General features: G+C 41.0%; 2 protein-coding genes across 2 annotated transcripts; one reads left to right on the forward strand and one right to left on the reverse strand.

Moving 5' to 3' along the window:
• Positions 1 to 412: 412 nt before the first annotated feature.
• Positions 413 to 4,622, forward strand: dcakd (dephospho-CoA kinase domain containing). The gene is made up of 5 exons (XM_051418205.1): positions 413 to 734; positions 1,681 to 1,792; positions 2,379 to 2,582; positions 3,000 to 3,087; positions 3,357 to 4,622. Exons 2-5 carry the CDS (start codon positions 1,681 to 1,683, stop codon positions 3,640 to 3,642), a joined length of 690 nt encoding a protein of 229 aa, XP_051274165.1. The 5' UTR covers positions 413 to 734; the 3' UTR covers positions 3,643 to 4,622.
• Positions 4,623 to 14,622: 10,000 nt separating this feature from the next.
• Positions 14,623 to 19,738, reverse strand: LOC127373749 (C1q-related factor-like). Its single transcript, XM_051418490.1, has 2 exons — positions 18,752 to 19,738; positions 14,623 to 15,792 (listed from the first exon to the last, which is right to left on the reverse strand). Exons 1-2 carry the CDS (start codon positions 19,397 to 19,399, stop codon positions 15,613 to 15,615), a joined length of 828 nt encoding a protein of 275 aa, XP_051274450.1. The 5' UTR covers positions 19,400 to 19,738; the 3' UTR covers positions 14,623 to 15,612.

Below are 19,738 nucleotides of genomic sequence, written 5' to 3' on the forward strand. Positions count from 1 at the left end.
TCAATTAATACATTTTAAAGCTACCAGCAGTATATAAAGTGATTCAAATTAGCTCCATCTGATATACAAGTTAATGCATCACTAATAATAATCCATGTTTTATATAATTCTGAATTGGGCTATTCTTCAAAATTATTATCTTTTTAGTATTTTTAAGTACAATTTTGAAGATTAGAGACTTTATTGATCCCACACTGGGGGAACAGCTCCATATATAACATAGCAGATAAGAAAAAAAAAAAAAAAGAAATACACATTAGCTAACAAAATAAAATAGAAAAATGCAAGACATCAAGGGGGGAAAAAGTAAAACATCTGAATATTTCTGTCCGTAGTGCCTCCACTTGAATGGCAAGTGAAACCGAGCGACGCGGAACTAAACGCCAAGTAGGAACCACAGTCGGAAGACCTTTACAGCGGCGCCCGTCAAGCTAAGAAGCTAGGTCGTTAGCAGTCGAGTAGAGTACGAGTCAAGAGTTACAAACAGCGACACACAGCAACACGACCGTCTCCAACCTGTTCGTCTGACTGCACACTGAAAGAGGACGGGGTGAAAATGGCGTTGGCTTCGTGTGACTGCGTCTCTGTGCTCCCTCTGACCTGATCCAGACTTGTGCTAACGTTAGCCTGTTAGCAGTCCCCTGGTTGTTTACTGCACCGGCCCCGCCGCTGTGGCTCCGCACGGATTCCCACTGTACACACAGCTCGTTTAAGGAGTACCACACGTTCGCGAGGTAAAGGAGAAACAAAAATAAATAAATAAATAAATGCACAACAGGTGTCTCTTGTCGTGGAGAACAACCTGTCAGTCTCTCTCATTTACGGAGCTGTGGAGCCTCGTTAAGGGTTTAAGTTGGCGTTGGGTCAAGAATAACTTCACAGGTGATGTTCCTGTCACTCAAAACAAGTTTGACTCCCTATTTGGCAGGTAATCCCAAGTTGTACATAGACCGAGTGTAGCTCAGCCCCTCCACAGCAGGGGGCGTGTTGTTAAACCTCATGACAGCTATAAAATACTCAGTTTTACCCACTGACAGTATGATTTCAACCAGAAAGAGACACACATTTTGAGTTTGACAGCGAGTGTCTCTCCAATATACACACCTAGAGCACTTTTATGTGTCTATTGCTTTGGTGTTTGTGAGTGTAAGATTGTAATAATTCCCTATATATTAGGGCTGCACAGTTAATTCATGATAAAAGGTCAAATGTGTGACAAAACAGCCTTTTAATGAAGTGCTGTAGTGCTGCAGAGACTCCCTGGTCTACAGATCTTGTTCTCCAGATTTAATAAAACATATGTGACAGTTATAGATCCTCCAAAACATTTCATGTCATTATGATTTTACACACAAATCCTGGATCATACCTCAATAAAATAATCAAAATATGATGGTTTTACCATATTGTGCAGCCCTACTGCATACTCTAAAGTTTATTAACTCTATTATGTGTGAATATACTGAGTATAATATGTATAGGATATTTATTTCTTAGCTTTTACTTCATATTTTTGTGTTTTCACTTTTTTAACCAGCCTTATCCTCTGCCACCATTTGTTATTTATATCTGTTAAGTTTCTATGAGTCACCATAAACCGTGGCGGTGACGGTGTTTTCTTTAGTTTTATTCTACTGACGTTGCTTGAATACATCTTCCTTATACGTCTTTTGCTTTAAGATGTTCCTGGTGGGGCTGACGGGCGGTATTTCCTCAGGGAAAAGCACAGTGTCTTCCATGCTGCGGGAGCTTGGGTGCCCCATTATTGATGCTGATGTCGTGGCCAGGAAAGGTGAGTGAAAATCTCTCCCCCTTGCAAACTGTTCAGATTTACTGTCATCCAGCTGAGCTCCTCTCCAGGAGACAGTCTCTAAAAAGAAACTCTGAAATGGGGTTCAGCTTCAAACTGCTTGGTGTAATAACGTTTATTCTCCTGCTGAAATGGACATAAAAAGGTTGAGCCTGTAGGAGGTTCATTAAGACAAACGCTTGGAGCGACTGTATGAATCATGACGGCTGTCTGTGCCGACTGCGGGGACGATGTTTTAGTTATGCTGTGAAGATAAAAAGGTCACAGAACTAGGTAAACAGTTCACAGCTGCATGCAGGAGAAAATAAAAAGCATTGGGCTTTAATTACACTCAGGTGGTTGATGAGTCTTTTACAGAATTCATTTGAATATTTTCTTATCCACTTTTCTCCCTCCTGTGTGTCTGCTGTGCCATTTCTTAACGTCTTGTACTAACCGGTGTAGCTACAATGTCGCATTATTGACCACAAATGAATAATTTAACAACATTTCTTTTTTTATATATATATATACATGGTTTTGTTATTAAAGCGATGCTGTAATATAAACCTTTGTTTCTTGACAACAGTTGTGGAGCCGCACACTCCTGCCTATTCCCGCATCGTGTACCACTTTGGACCAGAGATCTTACTCGAGAACGGGGAGATCGACCGGCAGAAGCTGGGTCAGCTCATCTTCGCCAGTGAGGAGAAGAGGAAGCTGCTGAACTCCATCACCCACCCGGAGATCCATAAAGCAATGCTCAAAGAGATCCTGTTCTACTTCCTCAGAGGTGAGGGAGGAACTGAATTTGGCTCGGTTAACAGGGGAAAGTAGGACGATTTACTGAGAGTCAACCAAAGCTGCTTTGCGTTGCAGCGATTTAGGCTGTTCCTCACAAAAGCTTTTGTGAATCTCTGCGAGCCAAATGGAAAGAAACTTGAGAATATTCACAACATTTTATCCGGTAGAAGATGAAGATAATTGTGATTAACAATAGTGAAACAGCAGCTCTTTTGGTTTTAATTTGACAAAATATATATACTGCCACAGCTGTGACTTCCACTTGCTACATCTACCTCTTGTTGCATGTTCTTAAAATAATTAACATAATTGTGTTACCAGTATTTTCACAATGTTGGAGTGTAAATGTGCAGACAGTAATTCGTTCTGTTTCACAATACCCTCCTCTTCTCTTTCGTCTCCCTAGGGTACCGCTACGTGGTGCTGGATGTACCCCTTCTCTTTGAAACCAGACGTCTCACTCAGTTTCTAAACCACACTGTCGTAGTTTACTGGTAAGACCACTGCTCAGTTTTCTCCATTCGCCACCCGAATCGCTATAGAGTTTTACTTTTAGATTGTTTACAGGGTTCATATTTTAAATCATTAAATATTTGGGGTATGTTTTTGACAGAAACTGCCCATTAAGCCCAGTTCTATGAGTTATTGGTTACCTCTCTCTAGCTCTCTCTGTGCCTTATTAGCATGACTCACCGCCTCTGGATTTTTTAACAAGGCACCCTAGCTGCACCATAAATAACCTCCATTGTCTGTTCCTTTTCAGTGACCCTGCCACTCAGCTATCACGCCTGATGCAGAGGGACGGCCTGACCCAGGAGCAGGCAGAGCAACGCGTGGCTGCGCAGATGCCGCTCAATGAAAAGCGCGGCTTGGCCAATCACGTCATCGAGAACTCGGGCAGCCGAGAGGACACCCACCGGCAGGTCTTGCGGCTGCACACGAAGCTGGAGGACTCCATGGACTTCCTCTTAGTGAGGGTCATTGCTATTGCAGCCACTGCAGGTCTGGGTGGGATACTGCTGTATGCAACCAAGATACTTTTGTCCTAACAGAGGACAGATGATGGGGAAAGAAGGGGGTCCAGGATGTGGTGAGGGTGTGAATACAAGCAAGCGAAAGCCACGTCGGGGGTACTGGTGCAATTTACTGTGAGATTAGTTTCACAGCTCTCACAGCTACAGCTCAGAGGTATGACGTGCTTTGTTGGCAGTTAACACAGACTTAACATTATCGACACAACATGCACTGACATTTGTGGTTTGGAGTAAAGGTTTGTATGTGCAATTTTCCGTTGTTTTTACTCAGAGACACATGAAGGTGATACCTTTAGGCTCAGATACTGTACAAGCTCCCCGATGCTCTGAACAGTGATCACAGCTTGGGGCCTAAAAACTGGTTAAAGTTTTCATTTTGGTGCAGGAGTCAACTCATAACTAACATCAGTTTAAAAAAATAAACAAAAAAAAAAAACTATATAAAAACTGATAAATATATAGAGATTTTATTTTGTTACACCTTTTACACCTTATGAAGTTATCCAAATTAGACATTTGGCGTGATTTGTAGATTGTAAATACAAACACCAGACAGCAGAGAGAGGAAATGAAGAAGTAAATGGCTTTACATTTATTTGTCAGTGTTTTCCTTAGCCATGAATATGTTTTAAATTGGATGAAAAACTCATCATAGCAACAACAACAAAAATTAAATGCTGAATAGGAACAATCTGATGCTTACATAATATGTTATGATTGTATGTTAATGACCTGTATAATGAAGATGTATAACAGAATGTACTTGACAATCCATTTTTAATGGGAACAGTGTGAATTTACATGAATTAACAGACTTTATATTTATCACTGTATTTTCTTACACTTTAAGCTGTCCGCTGTCATTACTAAGTCAGTAACTTTTGTTTTCTGTGCACACTCACTTGTAACTAAAACACAACATTTGTAACATTAGCTGCTGAAATGATGATACAATGATACAATACTACTGTTTTAAAGTAACAACTGTCAGATCATGTCAGTTTTTTTATTTTTTTTATTTCAGTTGAAGTCCTGGATTCATCCTGGACATTTCACCCAAACATGTGGTTCGCTTATTGTGACTTCTTCTTGGCAATGGAGGTCGGTTTTCAGATTTATCTGAAGAAAGGGGAAAGTTCCTCTGTGCTCACTTTAAATTAAATACAAATAATATAACACAACATAATAAGAATGCAACTTACACAAGTGCGATTTGTAAACTCCAAATCTTCAGTGCAAATATACTGTGAATATACTTAACTGTGAAGTAGGACATTAGTATTATCTTGTACTTAAACTTGTACATTTGCTTATTCTAGTTTCTGGATGTCATGGATGTAATTTTAGAAAAAAAAAACATATCCAACTCAAATTATTATTCAAGTATTTTTATGTTTTAACATCTGTGGGGGAATTGTTAAACTACATTTATCTACTATGTCAGATATTGGTAAGTTAAGCAGAAATTAAAGGGGTGATTAGGGGTTTTGTGTGATTTAGCATTAAACCTCATTAAGGTGAACATTTAGGCAGAAATATAATACTCATAGGTATGTTTTCATTAATGTATAATCACCTGAAAATAAGAATTGGGTTTTCGTTATTAGAATTAACTGTTTTTACCTCGTATAGCGGGTTCTCTTGCACAGAGTCTGCCATGTTTCTACAGTAGCACAGAATAGACCAACCAAACACTGGCTCTAGATAGGCTTCTCTCCTACATGCTTGAAAGGTCAGCAGTATTGAGTTAGTTGCAACCTACACAGATTCTGAAAAGAAAAGTTCAAATTGAAGCTACAGAGGCAGAGATATCCTGACTTTTAGTCACCAGAATGGATGAAACTCCTGGATACTACATTTTCCCATAATGCCACTTGTGTTTTTTTAGATCTCCCTGCCTGGTTAGTACCCACATCTTTCCAACCCCACACCTTCAATACAGGCTTTCTGTTAACAGATTCAACCCATGGTAACTCTGATGATATCACTGTAACGCCATCAGTTAATTAGAGTTATTTCCCCTTTACTTTAGAAAGCTCCCTTCAGAGCCACAGAAGAACAACTGTTTTCACAGGCGTATTATCAGCGGCAGCAACTAACGATTATTTTCATCCGGATTTAATCTGTCGATTATTATATCAATAAATTGATAAAATAATCAAAAAGCGAAAAGGCGAATTTCCCACAGCCCTAGGTGAAGACCAATTTTCAGCTAATCAATTAATCAACTAACTGTTGCTGCTCTCGCTCTCTAAAAATGAATATAAATCACATTGAAATGCATCAACCACCCAAATATTCTCAACAAAAGACATTGATTAGGTCATATTTAGATAGATTGCATAATTATATCCTACAGAGGAAATGTGTGAATGACAGTACTTCAGGAGAAGAAAATAATGAACTTATGTTAATGGTCAGTTGAGATGTCCTTGCTCTTGTCCACATTAGAGCTTAGGCTTGGAAATTCAGGCCCACAGGCGAGCGCGGTGACATCATCCTGGCACTGAGGTCCCACTAGCCTGTGTGGCTCACTTTGTTTTCCGTCTGAAGCCCCTACTGGTCTGCTCCTTGTTTTTATCAAGCCGCTGCAGAATTAATGCAAAGTGACTCGGGCTGAGGTGGGCGGGGGGGCAGTGAACCAAGGCTGCATGGCTGCACATTCGAATACATATGTCATACACAAAAATCCCAGCCACAAACACAATGTAATCTCTCACTCACATGCAAATCAGTACATACATAAGTGTCCCCGGCATCCACTTAATCGCACTGTAACATAATCAGTCCAGGGTTGTCAGTCAAGTCCGAGCCACGATGAAGAATATGGTCTATTCTTAGTTTTTGTTTTCAAACTTGGCTCTGCCGTGATCCAGGGGGTAACATGCTTTACTGGGCAGCCAGCTGTTCAAGAGAGATTTTTCAAGTGTTCCTTTTTCTCAGTCTCTTTCTCAGACACAGACAGAGGCCAGATGCAGAGCATGAGAGGAAGACTATATCTGTACCAGCAAGTGTGAATGCCCCAGGCACAGAATGGTGGCGAAGTCTCAGTCTGAATATAAATTGGGTTTAATTCTGAAGGTGTCAAGCTAAAAGGTGAAAGACTTTAAGTTGCCTTGTTACGCTTTGTAAACGTGCTGGATGCGGACACAATCCGCCGCTTTATTGCGTGTTGTGGGTTCTCTCTGGGAGCAGAGCAAATAATTTTCTGATGGCAGGGGGTAAAGACTTCTATAATCTCGCCATCATGTTCAGAGAGTTAGCCTACGGCGCCGCAGTGTGTCGACATTTTGGAATCTCCTGTCTGAGTGGTTTTTCATCATTTCCCCCGCCTACTGCCGTCAGGGAAGGTAAAACAGCTTGGGCAAAGGCAAGTGAAATAAACAGCTTTGCACCAAACTCGACCCAAACTCTGGTTAATTGACAGTCTGAATTAATTTTCAATAACTACGGCATTAGTCGGTCTTGTTTTGAGTTTGGAATTGTTTACTGAAGGGGCTATTTTTTTAATCACAACAGTGAAAGTATGTGCCGTCCCAGAGGGTAATAGGCTTTTAGTATTCATCAGGGTTTGTTAAAAGCAATTAATTTGTGCCATTTTTGTGAATTATCAAATAAAACAAGACATTGGCAGTCATAGACACATTTTAATACTTATGTGTGAGTGTGTGTGGAGGAGGGTGACTAGTGTGTACGTAAGAGTAATAATGGGGTTCCAAATCTTGTTTGGATCTGAAGTCCTTACACATTTTCCTACTTATTTCACTAAACAGACCCTCAGGACTGTGTGGGCATTTACAGGTTGTGTTTGATTGATTTCCCTCACTGTTCTGCTTTCGCAGCTTCAACCTGGTTGACCCTTATCCTTGCTCAACTAACAACAGAAAACATTTATTTTATTATTTTTCACAACAATGGTTTGTTGTTGTTGTTGTTAAAAGCACTTTAGTTGTCCCCTGAAATATGACGATGCAAGATTGCCCACTGCTGATTGAAAGTTTGAGATTTTGTGAACTACATCTGTCCTTTAAACATGATTAATTTAGTTTTAAATACAAGAAAAACCACAATAAAGGTGCTGATAAGAGTATCTGCCCTGCCGGATTAATTAACACATAGTTGACAGATAAATATGATTTTACATTTTTACTGGTGAAGGATAGTAAAGAATAAATGAAAGAATAAACAAACATCCAAAATGAAGTTGTTTTACTCCAAATAAAGATGCTTTTATCACCAAGACGTATAGACAGTATAAGGCCATTCATGCTGAGCTGCTCCACCTGCTGCTTCTGCACATTTACATAGATGCTACAAGCACACCTGCGTCCATGTTCACTGTCGGCATTTACAGATCAGACAGCCTTTGAACACGTTTTAGTCATTCAGTACAAAACATCCCGTAGCGGCTGTATACGTGGCCCCTATTAATCCATGTCTGCTCCGTTTGACAAAGTGCGTGATTATTTATGGATCGGTAATTAGGACCAGTTCCTGTAGAGTGGCCAGCTGCTTATTAGCAGGGCAGATAGACGAGTGATAGATTTTGTACATTTGATTGAGTTTTTTTTTAAACAAATGGCTTGATTTAGTTTGCACGGTTTATTGAGCAGGGAAGTCATTTGTGTACAAAGCAAGAGTGTCTACGTTCTACAGCAAGTCGGCAGCCAAGCTAGAGAGGCTTTCAGCTAAATGCCAATGCTCATATAGCATATTGCTCACAATTACACCGTTAACATGCATGTGAAATATTCACTATCTTATTTTAGCACGTTAGCACGCTAACATTTGGTAATTAGCACTAAACACAAAGTACGAGGCTGAGGCTGATGGGAAGGTATCTAATTTTGCAAGTATTTAGTCATAAACCAAAGTATTGGGGGAAAAAAATCTCATTTTGACCAGATGATGGCGCTACAGGAAATGTTTTGAATTAGAATTACATCTGGAGGTGAACATTAATGTGTGTGTGAATTTTCATGGTAATCCTATTCAATAGTTCTTCACTATCACTTCACACATCACAAAAATCAACCTCATCGCAGCCCTAGAGGAAAATTCAGGGTATCACCGAAGTCAGGATTCATTGTTGGACTACCACGGATACTTGCACCAAATTTCGTGGCAATCCAATCAATAGTTGTTGAGATATTTACCAAAGTAGTGGACCGTCCAACCAACATTGCCATCCCAAGAGCCATGCTGCTAGCATGGCTTGAAACAGGAATGAAGACATCCATCAATACATTTCCTGTGTAGGTGCTGTTTGATAATAAACAACAGCAATTTAGCAATAGTAAATGTATTTGTCTCTCTCCTAAACTCACAATTTTGCACAGACAGTAAAAATCATACACTAAAGAAATTCACATGGAAGACCTGTAGAAACCATTGATGTCGATCTACCCGAATTTAAAGCATCCACACCTGTAAAGTCTGACAGCTTTATATATATATATATATAAAATTGCCAAGGTTTCACATTGTTCTGTACTGGCACTTTTTTTTGACAGGAAAAACTTGCTTTGACAAGACAGTTACACTTATTGTACCTGTCTTCATGTAGATTCAAGGAACACACAAAAGGAGAGTTTCATCTCTCTGGGTTGACAAAGGTTTTTCTTGGAATATTCAATTATATCTAATTGAAGACAGTCAATGACGGAAGTTAAAGAAAAACTAAATAGTCCTACCATTTAGAATAAAAAAACTCTTGAAATGCTGTATCTCCTGGAATGTTACATTTGTCAAAGCTTGTTGATCTAATCAATATTTAACATGAGAATTTGTGAGTAAGTGACTGTCGAGGACCACTTCTGTAAGACTGATGATTTAACTTTGATGAAACACAAATTGACAAAAAGAGCAATGATGAAAAACCCAATGGGTAGCCCACTCTCCCTCAGCACAAGAGGTCACAAATGCAGCTAGACACCAACGGGTAGAATAAGCTGGCCTGAGCAACTGTAACGACTGTAGTGTTCTTGAACTCTGGCATCTGGTGTCATGCTGAGGAAGGGGCACTCGCAGCGCCTCCGTAGCCCGTTGTCAGGCTGCATCCACGAGACTGCGGTGAGGTGAAGAGACAGGCAACACGCCAGCGGAGCGTCCCCAGCCACATGACTCAACCTGTCCCTACGTGTTAGCCCCGGCTCAGTCAGGGCCATGAGGGAACAAGGACGTTGGTATTGAGTCACTGACGAACTGGACAGTCCCCGAGATCAAGCACGGTGATGGGGAGGAAAGTGGGGAATGCGTGTTGTCGTGTTCTCCCAAAGAGTGTGAGGGCAAGGGGTAATGCATCCAAGCATATGTTATCTACTATAATGTAAGGTGATGATTTTGCCCATGTTTGTCTGTCCTATATCCTTGATTTTAGTGTATTATTGGGGTAAGCAACAACCATTTGTTGTATTATGTTACCAGAAGAAACAGCACCCACCCTGTAGTCAGTCCAAAAAATATAAACTGGTAGGCTAAATCGCAGATGCAATGGGCTCCTGTAAATTGGTTGCTGAACTCCAATGATTAACAAATCCAAGCTTATTCCAAGATTTGTCGCCATTTTGAGTAAAAACCAGAATATTTTACATATTCTTCAAGACCCCCTCCTTCTGAGTTCGTCTCAGGTCCCTTTTGTTAGCTTACTGTACCCCCCATCAGTCTAGTAGCATACAGTATAATAACTGTGAAGCATATAATACCATAATTATATTGGTAACCCTAACCATAACCCTAGTCACAGAATATCAATGTTTTATACCATTTCTCCCCCCCCCCCCTTGGCTGACCGATCTGCCACAAAGAGAAAACTGTTGAGAAAGCAGCAGAAACTGATGAGAGTATTGTCCTTCACAATAGAGGGAACATTTAAGGTCTCACACATAGATTGTACGTTCTCACAAAGATCAATCACTACCTGCTACTTCCTTGTAATCATGCATTTTATTATATTCACTGAAGGTTTTAGGTTTCCATGTTAAAAGGGCCCTCATTACACAGGTGTGACAGGATTTTCGTCATGATGTTGTATAAAAGGAATATTGCATGGTAACCCACCTTATACAATGATGCATAAACATGCCATTGTCGACCAGGCATGTCCCCACTCACAAAATAATGACTCTGACATCTTTGCAAACTCTTATAGTCAGTAAAAAAAATCCAGAGAGGTTCCAGAGTATGCTGTATTTTTGGTTGTAGCCTGAAGGATATAACACTGCTGTTTATTTTTAGTATTCAGGATAATATATATATATATATATATATATATATATATATATATATATATATATATACAGGCTTGTGGTGACCCTTGAGATAACAGATCTGAGGAGGATGGCAGGGCAGCTGGAAAGATTGTGTTCGATGTCAGTAGTTATTGACAGCCAGACAGTGTTTTAAGCCATGCTAGCAGCATGGCTCTAGGGATGGTAATGTCAGTGTGTCGGTCAGTCCACCACCTTGGCCCCGACTGAAATATCTTAAAAACTACTTGATGGATTGCCATGAAATTCTGTACAGACAGAGGATGAAGCCTTGTGACTTTGACGATCCACTGATGTTTCCTCTAGTGCTGCTAGCAGGCTGACATTTTTTGACTTTTCTTGAAATTTCTCTACAAATATTGGATGGGTTGCAATGAAAGTTTGTATAGACATTTATTGTTGCCAGCTGATAAATCCTAATAATTTAAGTGATAATATATATACACCACCAGGTTCATATTTGTAGTTTTGAGGGCTTTGACACATATTCATGCCCCCCCTGCCTATAAAGGGAAATAACATTTTGGTAATCCAAAACCTCGCACCATCATCAGGTCAAAATCTAATTTTCTCAAATACTTAGGTGTCTTACTAATGGGGGCAGATCTAGAAAAATATTCATGTGGTGATCTGATTTAATGGCAAACAATCGAATATATTTGCTTGGAAAACCCTCCAAATGAAGACATCTTCATTTTAAATCACATTATAATGGCACAATAGTAAAGCATAGAATAGAAACACTTAACGACGGAATTAGAAATAAACTTACTAACTAACTATAAACGTCTTTTTTCATTCAACTTAAGCCTATCACTTAGTCTAAAATGTGACAATAACAGATCATTAAATTAAGTTTCATTTTTGAACACATTATTTTTAAAGTTAATCTAAACTTTGTGTTAATGTGTTAATTTTGACACCAAACTGGGGTGGCCAGGCCTCTACATCTGCCCCTGCTTACTAAATACCTGCAAAACTACATTCTTATCAGCCCCAGCTGCACTTTGTGTTTAACGCTAATTACAGCTCAACCTAAACTAAGATGGCAAACATGGTAATTATACCTGCTAAACATCAGCATGTTAACATTATCATTGTGAACACGTTAGCAAAGCCCCGCTCGGAGTGCAACCTCACAGAGATGACTCTTAGTCAATTCCTTAGTCGGGTCCTCCAGGGTGTGCTCGCTGTTTGTGCCATATCAAAAGGTTTAAAATAACTGAATTAGGTCATGTTTGTTGTCGTCGTGTTCAAATCTAAGAAAACATCTTCTTAGGTGAACGCTGACACAAGTAAAACCATTTGTGCATGAAAGTGTGTGAGGGCGGCTGTATATTGGTGGGAGGAAGCGTACATGAGCACGAGGGGCAATTTAGCTCGACAATTAAAGCATCTATCTCTAATTTGGATCTCCCCTGGTGAGTTAAGTGGGGGCGCTCAAGATAACAACACCAAGGGCTCATTAACGTCACTTCAGACATTTCAGAGGAGGTACTCTCTCCAAGCCTGTCTCGTTTAGACTAAAGACACATGCAGTGACACACGCGCACGCTGACCCGTACACTGACCCAAACACTCACACACACACACACACACACACACACACACACACACACAGACCCACAAACATGCATGCACACTCTGCAGTTGCCTGATAAGCCTCACGCCTCACCAACTGGCCCCCTGCAAATGTCAAGCTGAAGCCATCTCAGTTTACTGATAGGGAGTGGGTGGGAGTGAATGAATCAAAATTTCCTTCAGTTACATGTGCATACGCTGGAGATTATCTTAATTAAAACAAGTCCGCAGTAGAGGCATAATCTTTCAAATCCCTCTACTTACACGTGGTGAAAAGAGGTACAGTAGAAAATCCCAAAATATCCCCACAGTTGAGTCCAAGAGACGAGGCTTGCGTCAACAAAAAGCAGCTTACGGCGCTTCTCAGAGGAATGCTTATCTTCAAACTCTGGACCTGCTTGAAGTCAGGGAGGACATGAGATGGTATGTGAGTCAAAGGTTCAAGCGTACAGTCCAGATGCTGTTTCATCACAAATTAAAACACACCGGCCCTAGAGTGTCCTGTTGGGGTAGGTTGTTCAGCTAAAGTCACCATCAAAACCATAACCATACTCCCCTGAGGAGGGGTTTGTGTCGCTTACACAATAGCTTGAGTAAGGATCACCCCGCTTTGCAGGATGAGGCGAAGACGGTGGCTGCCAAGAGAATTTATCTGTGTTTGTGACGGTTTTGGGCTTACCCCGGTTGCCAGTGTGACTCTGACCTCGATAAATGCCTCATAAAAAGATGGCTAGATGGCTAAATAAGGGGTTCCTTTCCATCTTTGCAATATGATGCAATAATTAGTTTCATTTGCTAACATCATGGCATGTCTTAAGTTCTTAATGTTCTGGGAAAGAAGGCGGAAATAGCAAGCACAAACAAACTGACTGAATGAATTGAGGGGCATTTTCATTTCACTCTCTTCCCTCGCACATTTTGAAACGGTAAATGCTGTTGAACTTCTGGCTCAATCTTCAAGGTTTCTTAAGCGTTTTTATATAAGAATGATTTTGGTGCGTTTGTGTTTCTCCCCGAGGACTTTAGAAAAAGTACAGATGTTGCAGACTCTCAGGCGACGTTCAGTTCCAATGGTTTCAGCAGTGAAAGCTGTTTCTCGCAAACCGGGGGCATTTGTCTTTGACATTGTGACATGAAGTCTCTAATTTGACGATGTGCTCATACACCCTGCAAGGAGAAAACAGCCTGTGCTAGTGCTCAGTTGCCCTGTGGCTCGGGTGACCTCTGCTTAGGCATGGACCCTCAGTCTTAATTGTGTCTGGAGGAATTCTGCTGTCTCAAGAGAAGCTTAAGTTTAGACCAGAGGGCTTCCTGGCCTTTTCTGCATAGAGCAGTTACAACAGGATGTTCTAACACTGCACAGTGTGGCAATCTAGTCTCTTTCTGTCATTTTAATCAACTTTACACTGTTACACCAATTTACAGCTCACAGCAAAATGCTGAATTTAATTGAGCTTCGAGTGACATTTTGAGAGGAAACATTGGGCTGACATTCAGTTTTATTAGCTTCAGTGAATGAATAAAAGTGCATTTTAACATGGTTTCCATATTTACATTTCTTCACACTGTCAAAACTTTTCTTCTTGAACTCTTTACTTGGCAAACTATGTAAGAGACAGTTTTGGACCTTACGTGGCCCATGTCAAAGGCGAATTATGTCCAAAGAATTTCACAATATCAAAGTGAGCTCTTAAGAAAACAGAAAACTATATTGGTTTTTACAGTTTAGGCCTGGAAGCTATTTTCTTGTCTCTGACACTTGTGTCGCCGTCACAGCAGAGCCTAATTTGCCCTGGATTACTTTTCGACACTGATCTAAGCTTTGTCATGATACGTTCTAACACCCGTCCCCTGACTTTCTCCCGCTATATCTCAGCGTCTCCACACCCATTAGAGGGAAAAAACACATCTCTCCTTTGATTGTGAAACACAATCATCTCCCGCTTCATTTGGCATTTAACACAGCTGTGATTTCCTCTCCCTTTCCCTCAGTGATCATCTCTGCGTTGATTGCCTCTCGCTGAGCTGGCGTGGCGCTCTTGTGTGTAACATTTGCAGGACTAAAGGCTGGATTCACTGGAAAATGAGAGATCAGAACAGCTGATCAAGGAATAGATGAGGTGAGTGACATTAACCACATAATATGTGAGGAAATGCAAAAAATCCAAATTTTTAATGAAAAATCATGGACATTAAAAGTAAAAGCAACAGCAATAGATGTTCCTTAAGCCCACATCTAGCTATTTAAACTTTGTTTAAAATCACTGTGTTTCTCTTTATCATCTGTGGAAACATACAGAACATTTGAACAAGTGTTGCATGCATGAATTAAATAAATAAATCTTTACAAATGAGCACATTAACAGTTACATGATATAATTATACACCTATCTATCAACAGCTATATTCTTTAATAGACACACAATATGGTGTATGTAGACTACTTTGACCGTGTTCAGACACCAAGATTCAATATCAAATGTACAGTTTATACACTAACAATATTCCAAGTATAATGGGCTGATATGACACGGTTTTCCAGATCATCACACTAAGACACAATACATTTTGTGACACTGCCATTCAACACAAGCATAATCTCATTTTGGCGTCCAATATTTGACAAATTAGCATTCCTTGGGACAGAATATACCTCCTCAGTCACTGAAGCACAACATGTTATCATACAAACAGCATGAGAAAACATAAATCTAAACAGCACATTTACAAACACCGCAGTCGCCACAACTGTTGGATTTCCAGACTTGAATTTGAAATGACAGCTCAGAAATGATGGCGAGGCTTCTGCACTGTCAGAATTGTTACTGCACCTCAGCATGACACATGGCAGTGACTGTCACTGTTACGTTGCTCGCATCCATCAGAATAGTGGCATAGGCACCCTGTATACAATGGAACGTATGGATGAGGAGGTAGACAGTTACCCATAACCACAGACCCACAGCCTTAATCGCTGTATCAACGCTGACCTTAAACATCTGTAAAAACAAATCTGCCCGCGGATCAGTGGCTATGGGCAACATTAACCTTACTGCGAGAGCCAAGTGAGAGTCAGGAAGTGAATGATCTCTGGCTTGCGACCTTTCACCTCTGAACCCCGTGTCCTGTCCGCTCCTCAGTCAGCATATAGGATGAACCCTGAGAAGGTGCTGTATTTGTTGCTGTTGCCCCCGTGAGCCTTGCCCCCATCAAGTTTTATGAAAACCTCATCGCCTGCATCCAAATGAAGGATGACACTGTTGCTGGCATAGTCATAACTCTGGTCCTGGTCTTGGGCAATGGCGCTGGCCCTGACCTGGAATATGACATGCACAGACAGACAAGGAGAGAAGAAGCAAAGAAATGTAAGGAGGAAAAGATTTCCAATGAAGAATTAATATAATGCATTACTTATCTTACAGATATTAGAAAAATGCATTCACTCATCATCATAAAATCAAAATGATATTCATCATTATACATTATTATTAATAAAGCCCAAAGGACAATATTAAGACATAACTGGAGTCAATGATGATACTAATTTGATGCAAACATTAACATGAGTTGCACTTATTCGCCATGGATGAGCTGACAAAAAAAAAAGGAATATTTGCAAGAAGTGTGGCCTGAATTTGAGAGTTGGTGTAAAGTGTGTCCCCTGTGGTGAATATCTTGTTTTTCTCTCATGACTCAACTGAAAGGGTCAGGCTTGAGTCAGTCTGCCTCCGAGGAAGGATGGCAGCGCACACTACCCCTTTGCCTCATGTTCTACTCTTACAGTACAGCCACCTTGTTTTGGGGAGGAGCTCTGAAAATGCCACGTTTTCCCGAATAAAAGTGTCATCGTGTCAACCCGGGGGTAATTACTGAGAGTGTTAGAAGTTGCTTTGCGTGTACAGCTAGCCACCGAAAGGACATATCCCCTCTAAGCTTTAGCTCGTGTATAATGATCTGGGTTGCCAGGTTGGCTGTTACGCTGCAACTTCACTGGACCGACCATAAAAATGTAATCCCTGCTTCAGCCAGATTGTGGCGACAGGTTCTGTTAGAGCCAAAATAGGAACATGGAGTTCTAATTAGTGCAAATGGAGTACAAAAGTGTATGTCAAGAGGCCGCAGGCTCTGAGAGGAGAGGTTGAGCCACAGATGACAGCATGATGATGGATTTCTGAGACATGAGGGCAATGCAGCCTAAACTCCCCTCACTCCCTGTGTCCACTCTCAGCTCTATTGCAAGAGAATGATGTCCACCACTGAATGAAAATGGAATTTATAGTAATATGGTATCATACTTTATGTAATAGTGAAAATTTGACTAACTTGTATGAGTAATGGTATAATTTTAATCAGGGACGTGCAGAGTATAGTGGCTAAAGTGGCCTGTCTCTTCCCCCACTCATGGATCGAAATGAATTACACAGTTAATGATCATATTGTTGCTGTTGTTCATTCATTTATATTCACCTTTTTCCTTTAGACCTTCCTTTTTTTTTGACTTTACGTGTGAATAAACACAAATTAAGTTCTATCATTATGTAGGTGATTTAATCAGCAGTTATAGTTTTTCTTTGCAGGTTTGCCTGAAGCTTGAAGTTTACAAGACTGATTTGTTCTTAATTGGTCCTCATTAACCACATAGTGATTGTGAAACTATTAGCATGAACCTTTGTAATGTGTGTTAGGATTTGACAAAATGTTCAGGGATTTGTGGTTTATTTTCTTTAGCTATTTATTCATGATCCATTAGATATCTTAGTGCTCACAGTTGCATAAGACAGTGTGAGACTGTAATGGATTCATTTTTGACTGTGGTAAACTAAGGTAAATGTAGCTCTACTTCGTATCTGGTGTTGCAGTTTCATTGCCCTCTAAAGAAAGCAGACAGAGGCAGAGAGGTTAAGCGCTGGAGGAGGCCGCTTAAGGATGTCTTTACAAAGCAATAGTCTGCTGACAGGTGAATCACTGTGATTAGAATATCTAGCTACCAGTGTCTCCACTAAGTGTATTTGTCTGTTTAATGCTCATTTTATTATTACCTTTCTATTACATCTTCTATTGCCCCTTTTTAAGTATAATTTCTATGCCTTTTTTTGCAATTTAAGTGGATTTAAGTGGTAAGAAGTGCAGTATGTGTGTGTTTGGACATATATTTTATATGATGTAGTGTATCAACATTGGTAAGAGAATGGGGAAGGGTTGGGGTGCCCTTTTTTTTTTTAAATTAGCCACTGCCTCTTAAAACGTCTGTGCACATCCCTGCTTGTAACCCTTATTTACAAAAAAATCCAGCTTACTTTAACCATTCATAACTATTTTAGTGGAGATTGATGGGGAGGATGTGGTGTTTTTGCCTTTGTTTGCGGTCCATTCTGTTCCTTAGGGACAAAAGACACCTTACAGTATGATACAGTCCAATATGACAGCAAAAATCTGTTTAGTGTGGTATATCTTGCAATCTAACCTAGTAAAACACCGACAACTATGGCCACAGAGTTGAAAAATGAATCTTATTAGTTTAACAAATATGGCATATACTGTGTGTGTGGGCATTGTACTGGACTGACTTATAATGTACAGGTATTTGTGTGTCCACTCTGCGCTGCCTGTTGCAGCCTGGCTGAGATGTTTGCAGGAAACTGTTCAGGCTTAGATTCGCTTGGTGTTTGATCAGTGTCATCACCTGCGGCTTTAAAGACATTACAAAATTATCCATGAACATAGCAAATATTATGATTTGATATTGAAACGCCTGGGCCTGACAGGCAGTCTGATAACGCATACTAGCACATCATGGCTCCATGAAGTTTGTTGTATTTCAAAGGGCACCAGCTTTGAACTAGCCACTACCCCAGGCTGTGTTTTGATGTGTGCAGAGTTGAGATAGCGCTGCACTCCTTCCACTCACTTCAACGTGTACATCATTGGATGTGTAATATGCACAGATATACAATCTGGCAGCGTGCCACTGTGCATTGTCATTATACTGGACTATAACACCAAAACAAGATAGACCTAAAATCACTATCCACATGAATGCATGACTACTCAATTTAGACTGCCAGCACACTGGTTACACTGTTCCTTGAGCATGTTGATGTGAGTTTATCCCAGTGTATGATTCAGGGAACTCATAATGTCAGTAAATGGATAATTCTCAACTATTTGATCCGTGTTCATTCCGCTTGTTAAATTCAACAGTAAATCATTAACTATTAGGTTGTGTAAGGTAAGTGTTTTGAGAAGGTGTCTGAAGAGTTAAAAGTGTTACCCACCAGGCCATTCTTGATCAGGTCAGCCCACATGCTGGTGCCATCTCCTCCTCTCATCAGGACATTGTAGATGAAAAAGTAGGTGCCAGGAATCTTACAGGTGAACTTGCCCGTTGCACCCTCATAGTTACCACCAATATTAGTCACCACGTCATCAAATCGTAGAATATCATAACCTTCTTGAGGGTTTCGTAGTCCTGCGTAAAATGCCACCCGAGGTGTGGTGTTGTACGTGGTTGTACTAACTGCCCCTTTACCCCCTAAACCTAGAATCCCTGTCCGTACAATGTCCACACCATCTCCAGGTGGTCCCTTAGGTCCTGGTGGACCTGGCTCTCCAGGTGGGCCTGGGGGTCCAGGTTTGCCCGGACGTCCTGGTTTGCCCTGTGGGCCATGAGCACTGTAAGTAGGCAGCGGTGGGCCGATGCTGTGGTCACTCAGATCTGCGTCGTTGTCCACCTGTAGGCCTGTGGTTGCTGTATCTGTTCCTGGGTGCACACCTGTGCCTGTCGTGCCCGTGCTGGGGAAGGGGTCACAAACCATGCGGCAGGTACCCAGCATCTCGTAGTGGCTCGCACTGTCATCTATGCCACCTGTGCCAACGGAGCTGACCAGCACAGGAATGAGCACCACCAGAACCAGGACCAGCATGACCCCCACAGCAGCTGCCACCAGGGTCTTCCGCCCGATGCTCAGCCGGGGAAGAGGCTGTGCAGCCACCGTGGAACTCTCCGGGGTGGAAATGGTGACTGTGGGGAGTACGTCCACCTGGCAAAACGCAGACACACTGAGGATCTCCGATGGTGGAGATGGTGCCCAGGGAGAGCTGGTATGAGTGTGTGAGTGAGTGACAGAGCAGTGTAGGAGTAAGGGAGAGGGAGTGGAGCAAGGGACCGAAGTGATCAAAAGGAGAGAGAGATTGAGAGAGTGAGGAGAGAGAGTAAGAGAAGAGGAGGAGGGAGAGAGTAAGACAGCTTGAGAGGGAAAAAA

Source organism: Dicentrarchus labrax, unplaced genomic scaffold, assembly GCF_905237075.1.
Source record: "Dicentrarchus labrax unplaced genomic scaffold, dlabrax2021, whole genome shotgun sequence".
NCBI lineage: Eukaryota > Metazoa > Chordata > Actinopteri > Moronidae > Dicentrarchus > Dicentrarchus labrax.

Excerpts from the sequence above, each read along its gene's own strand:
- dcakd (XM_051418205.1), top strand. The coding sequence starts at position 1,681 with ATGTTCCTGGTGGGGCTGACGGGCGGTATTTCCTCAGGGAAAAGCACA. Across the intron at positions 1,793-2,378 it reads TGATGTCGTGGCCAGGAAAG|TTGTGGAGCCGCACACTCCT; the intron begins GTGAGTGAAAAT and ends TCTTGACAACAG. Across the intron at positions 3,088-3,356 it reads CACACTGTCGTAGTTTACTG|TGACCCTGCCACTCAGCTAT; the intron begins GTAAGACCACTG and ends GTTCCTTTTCAG.
- LOC127373749 (XM_051418490.1), bottom strand. The coding sequence starts at position 19,399 with ATGCTGGTCCTGGTTCTGGTGGTGCTCATTCCTGTGCTGGTCAGCTCC. Across the intron at positions 15,793-18,751 it reads ACCTGATCAAGAATGGCCTG|GTCAGGGCCAGCGCCATTGC; the intron begins GTGGGTAACACT and ends GTCATATTCCAG.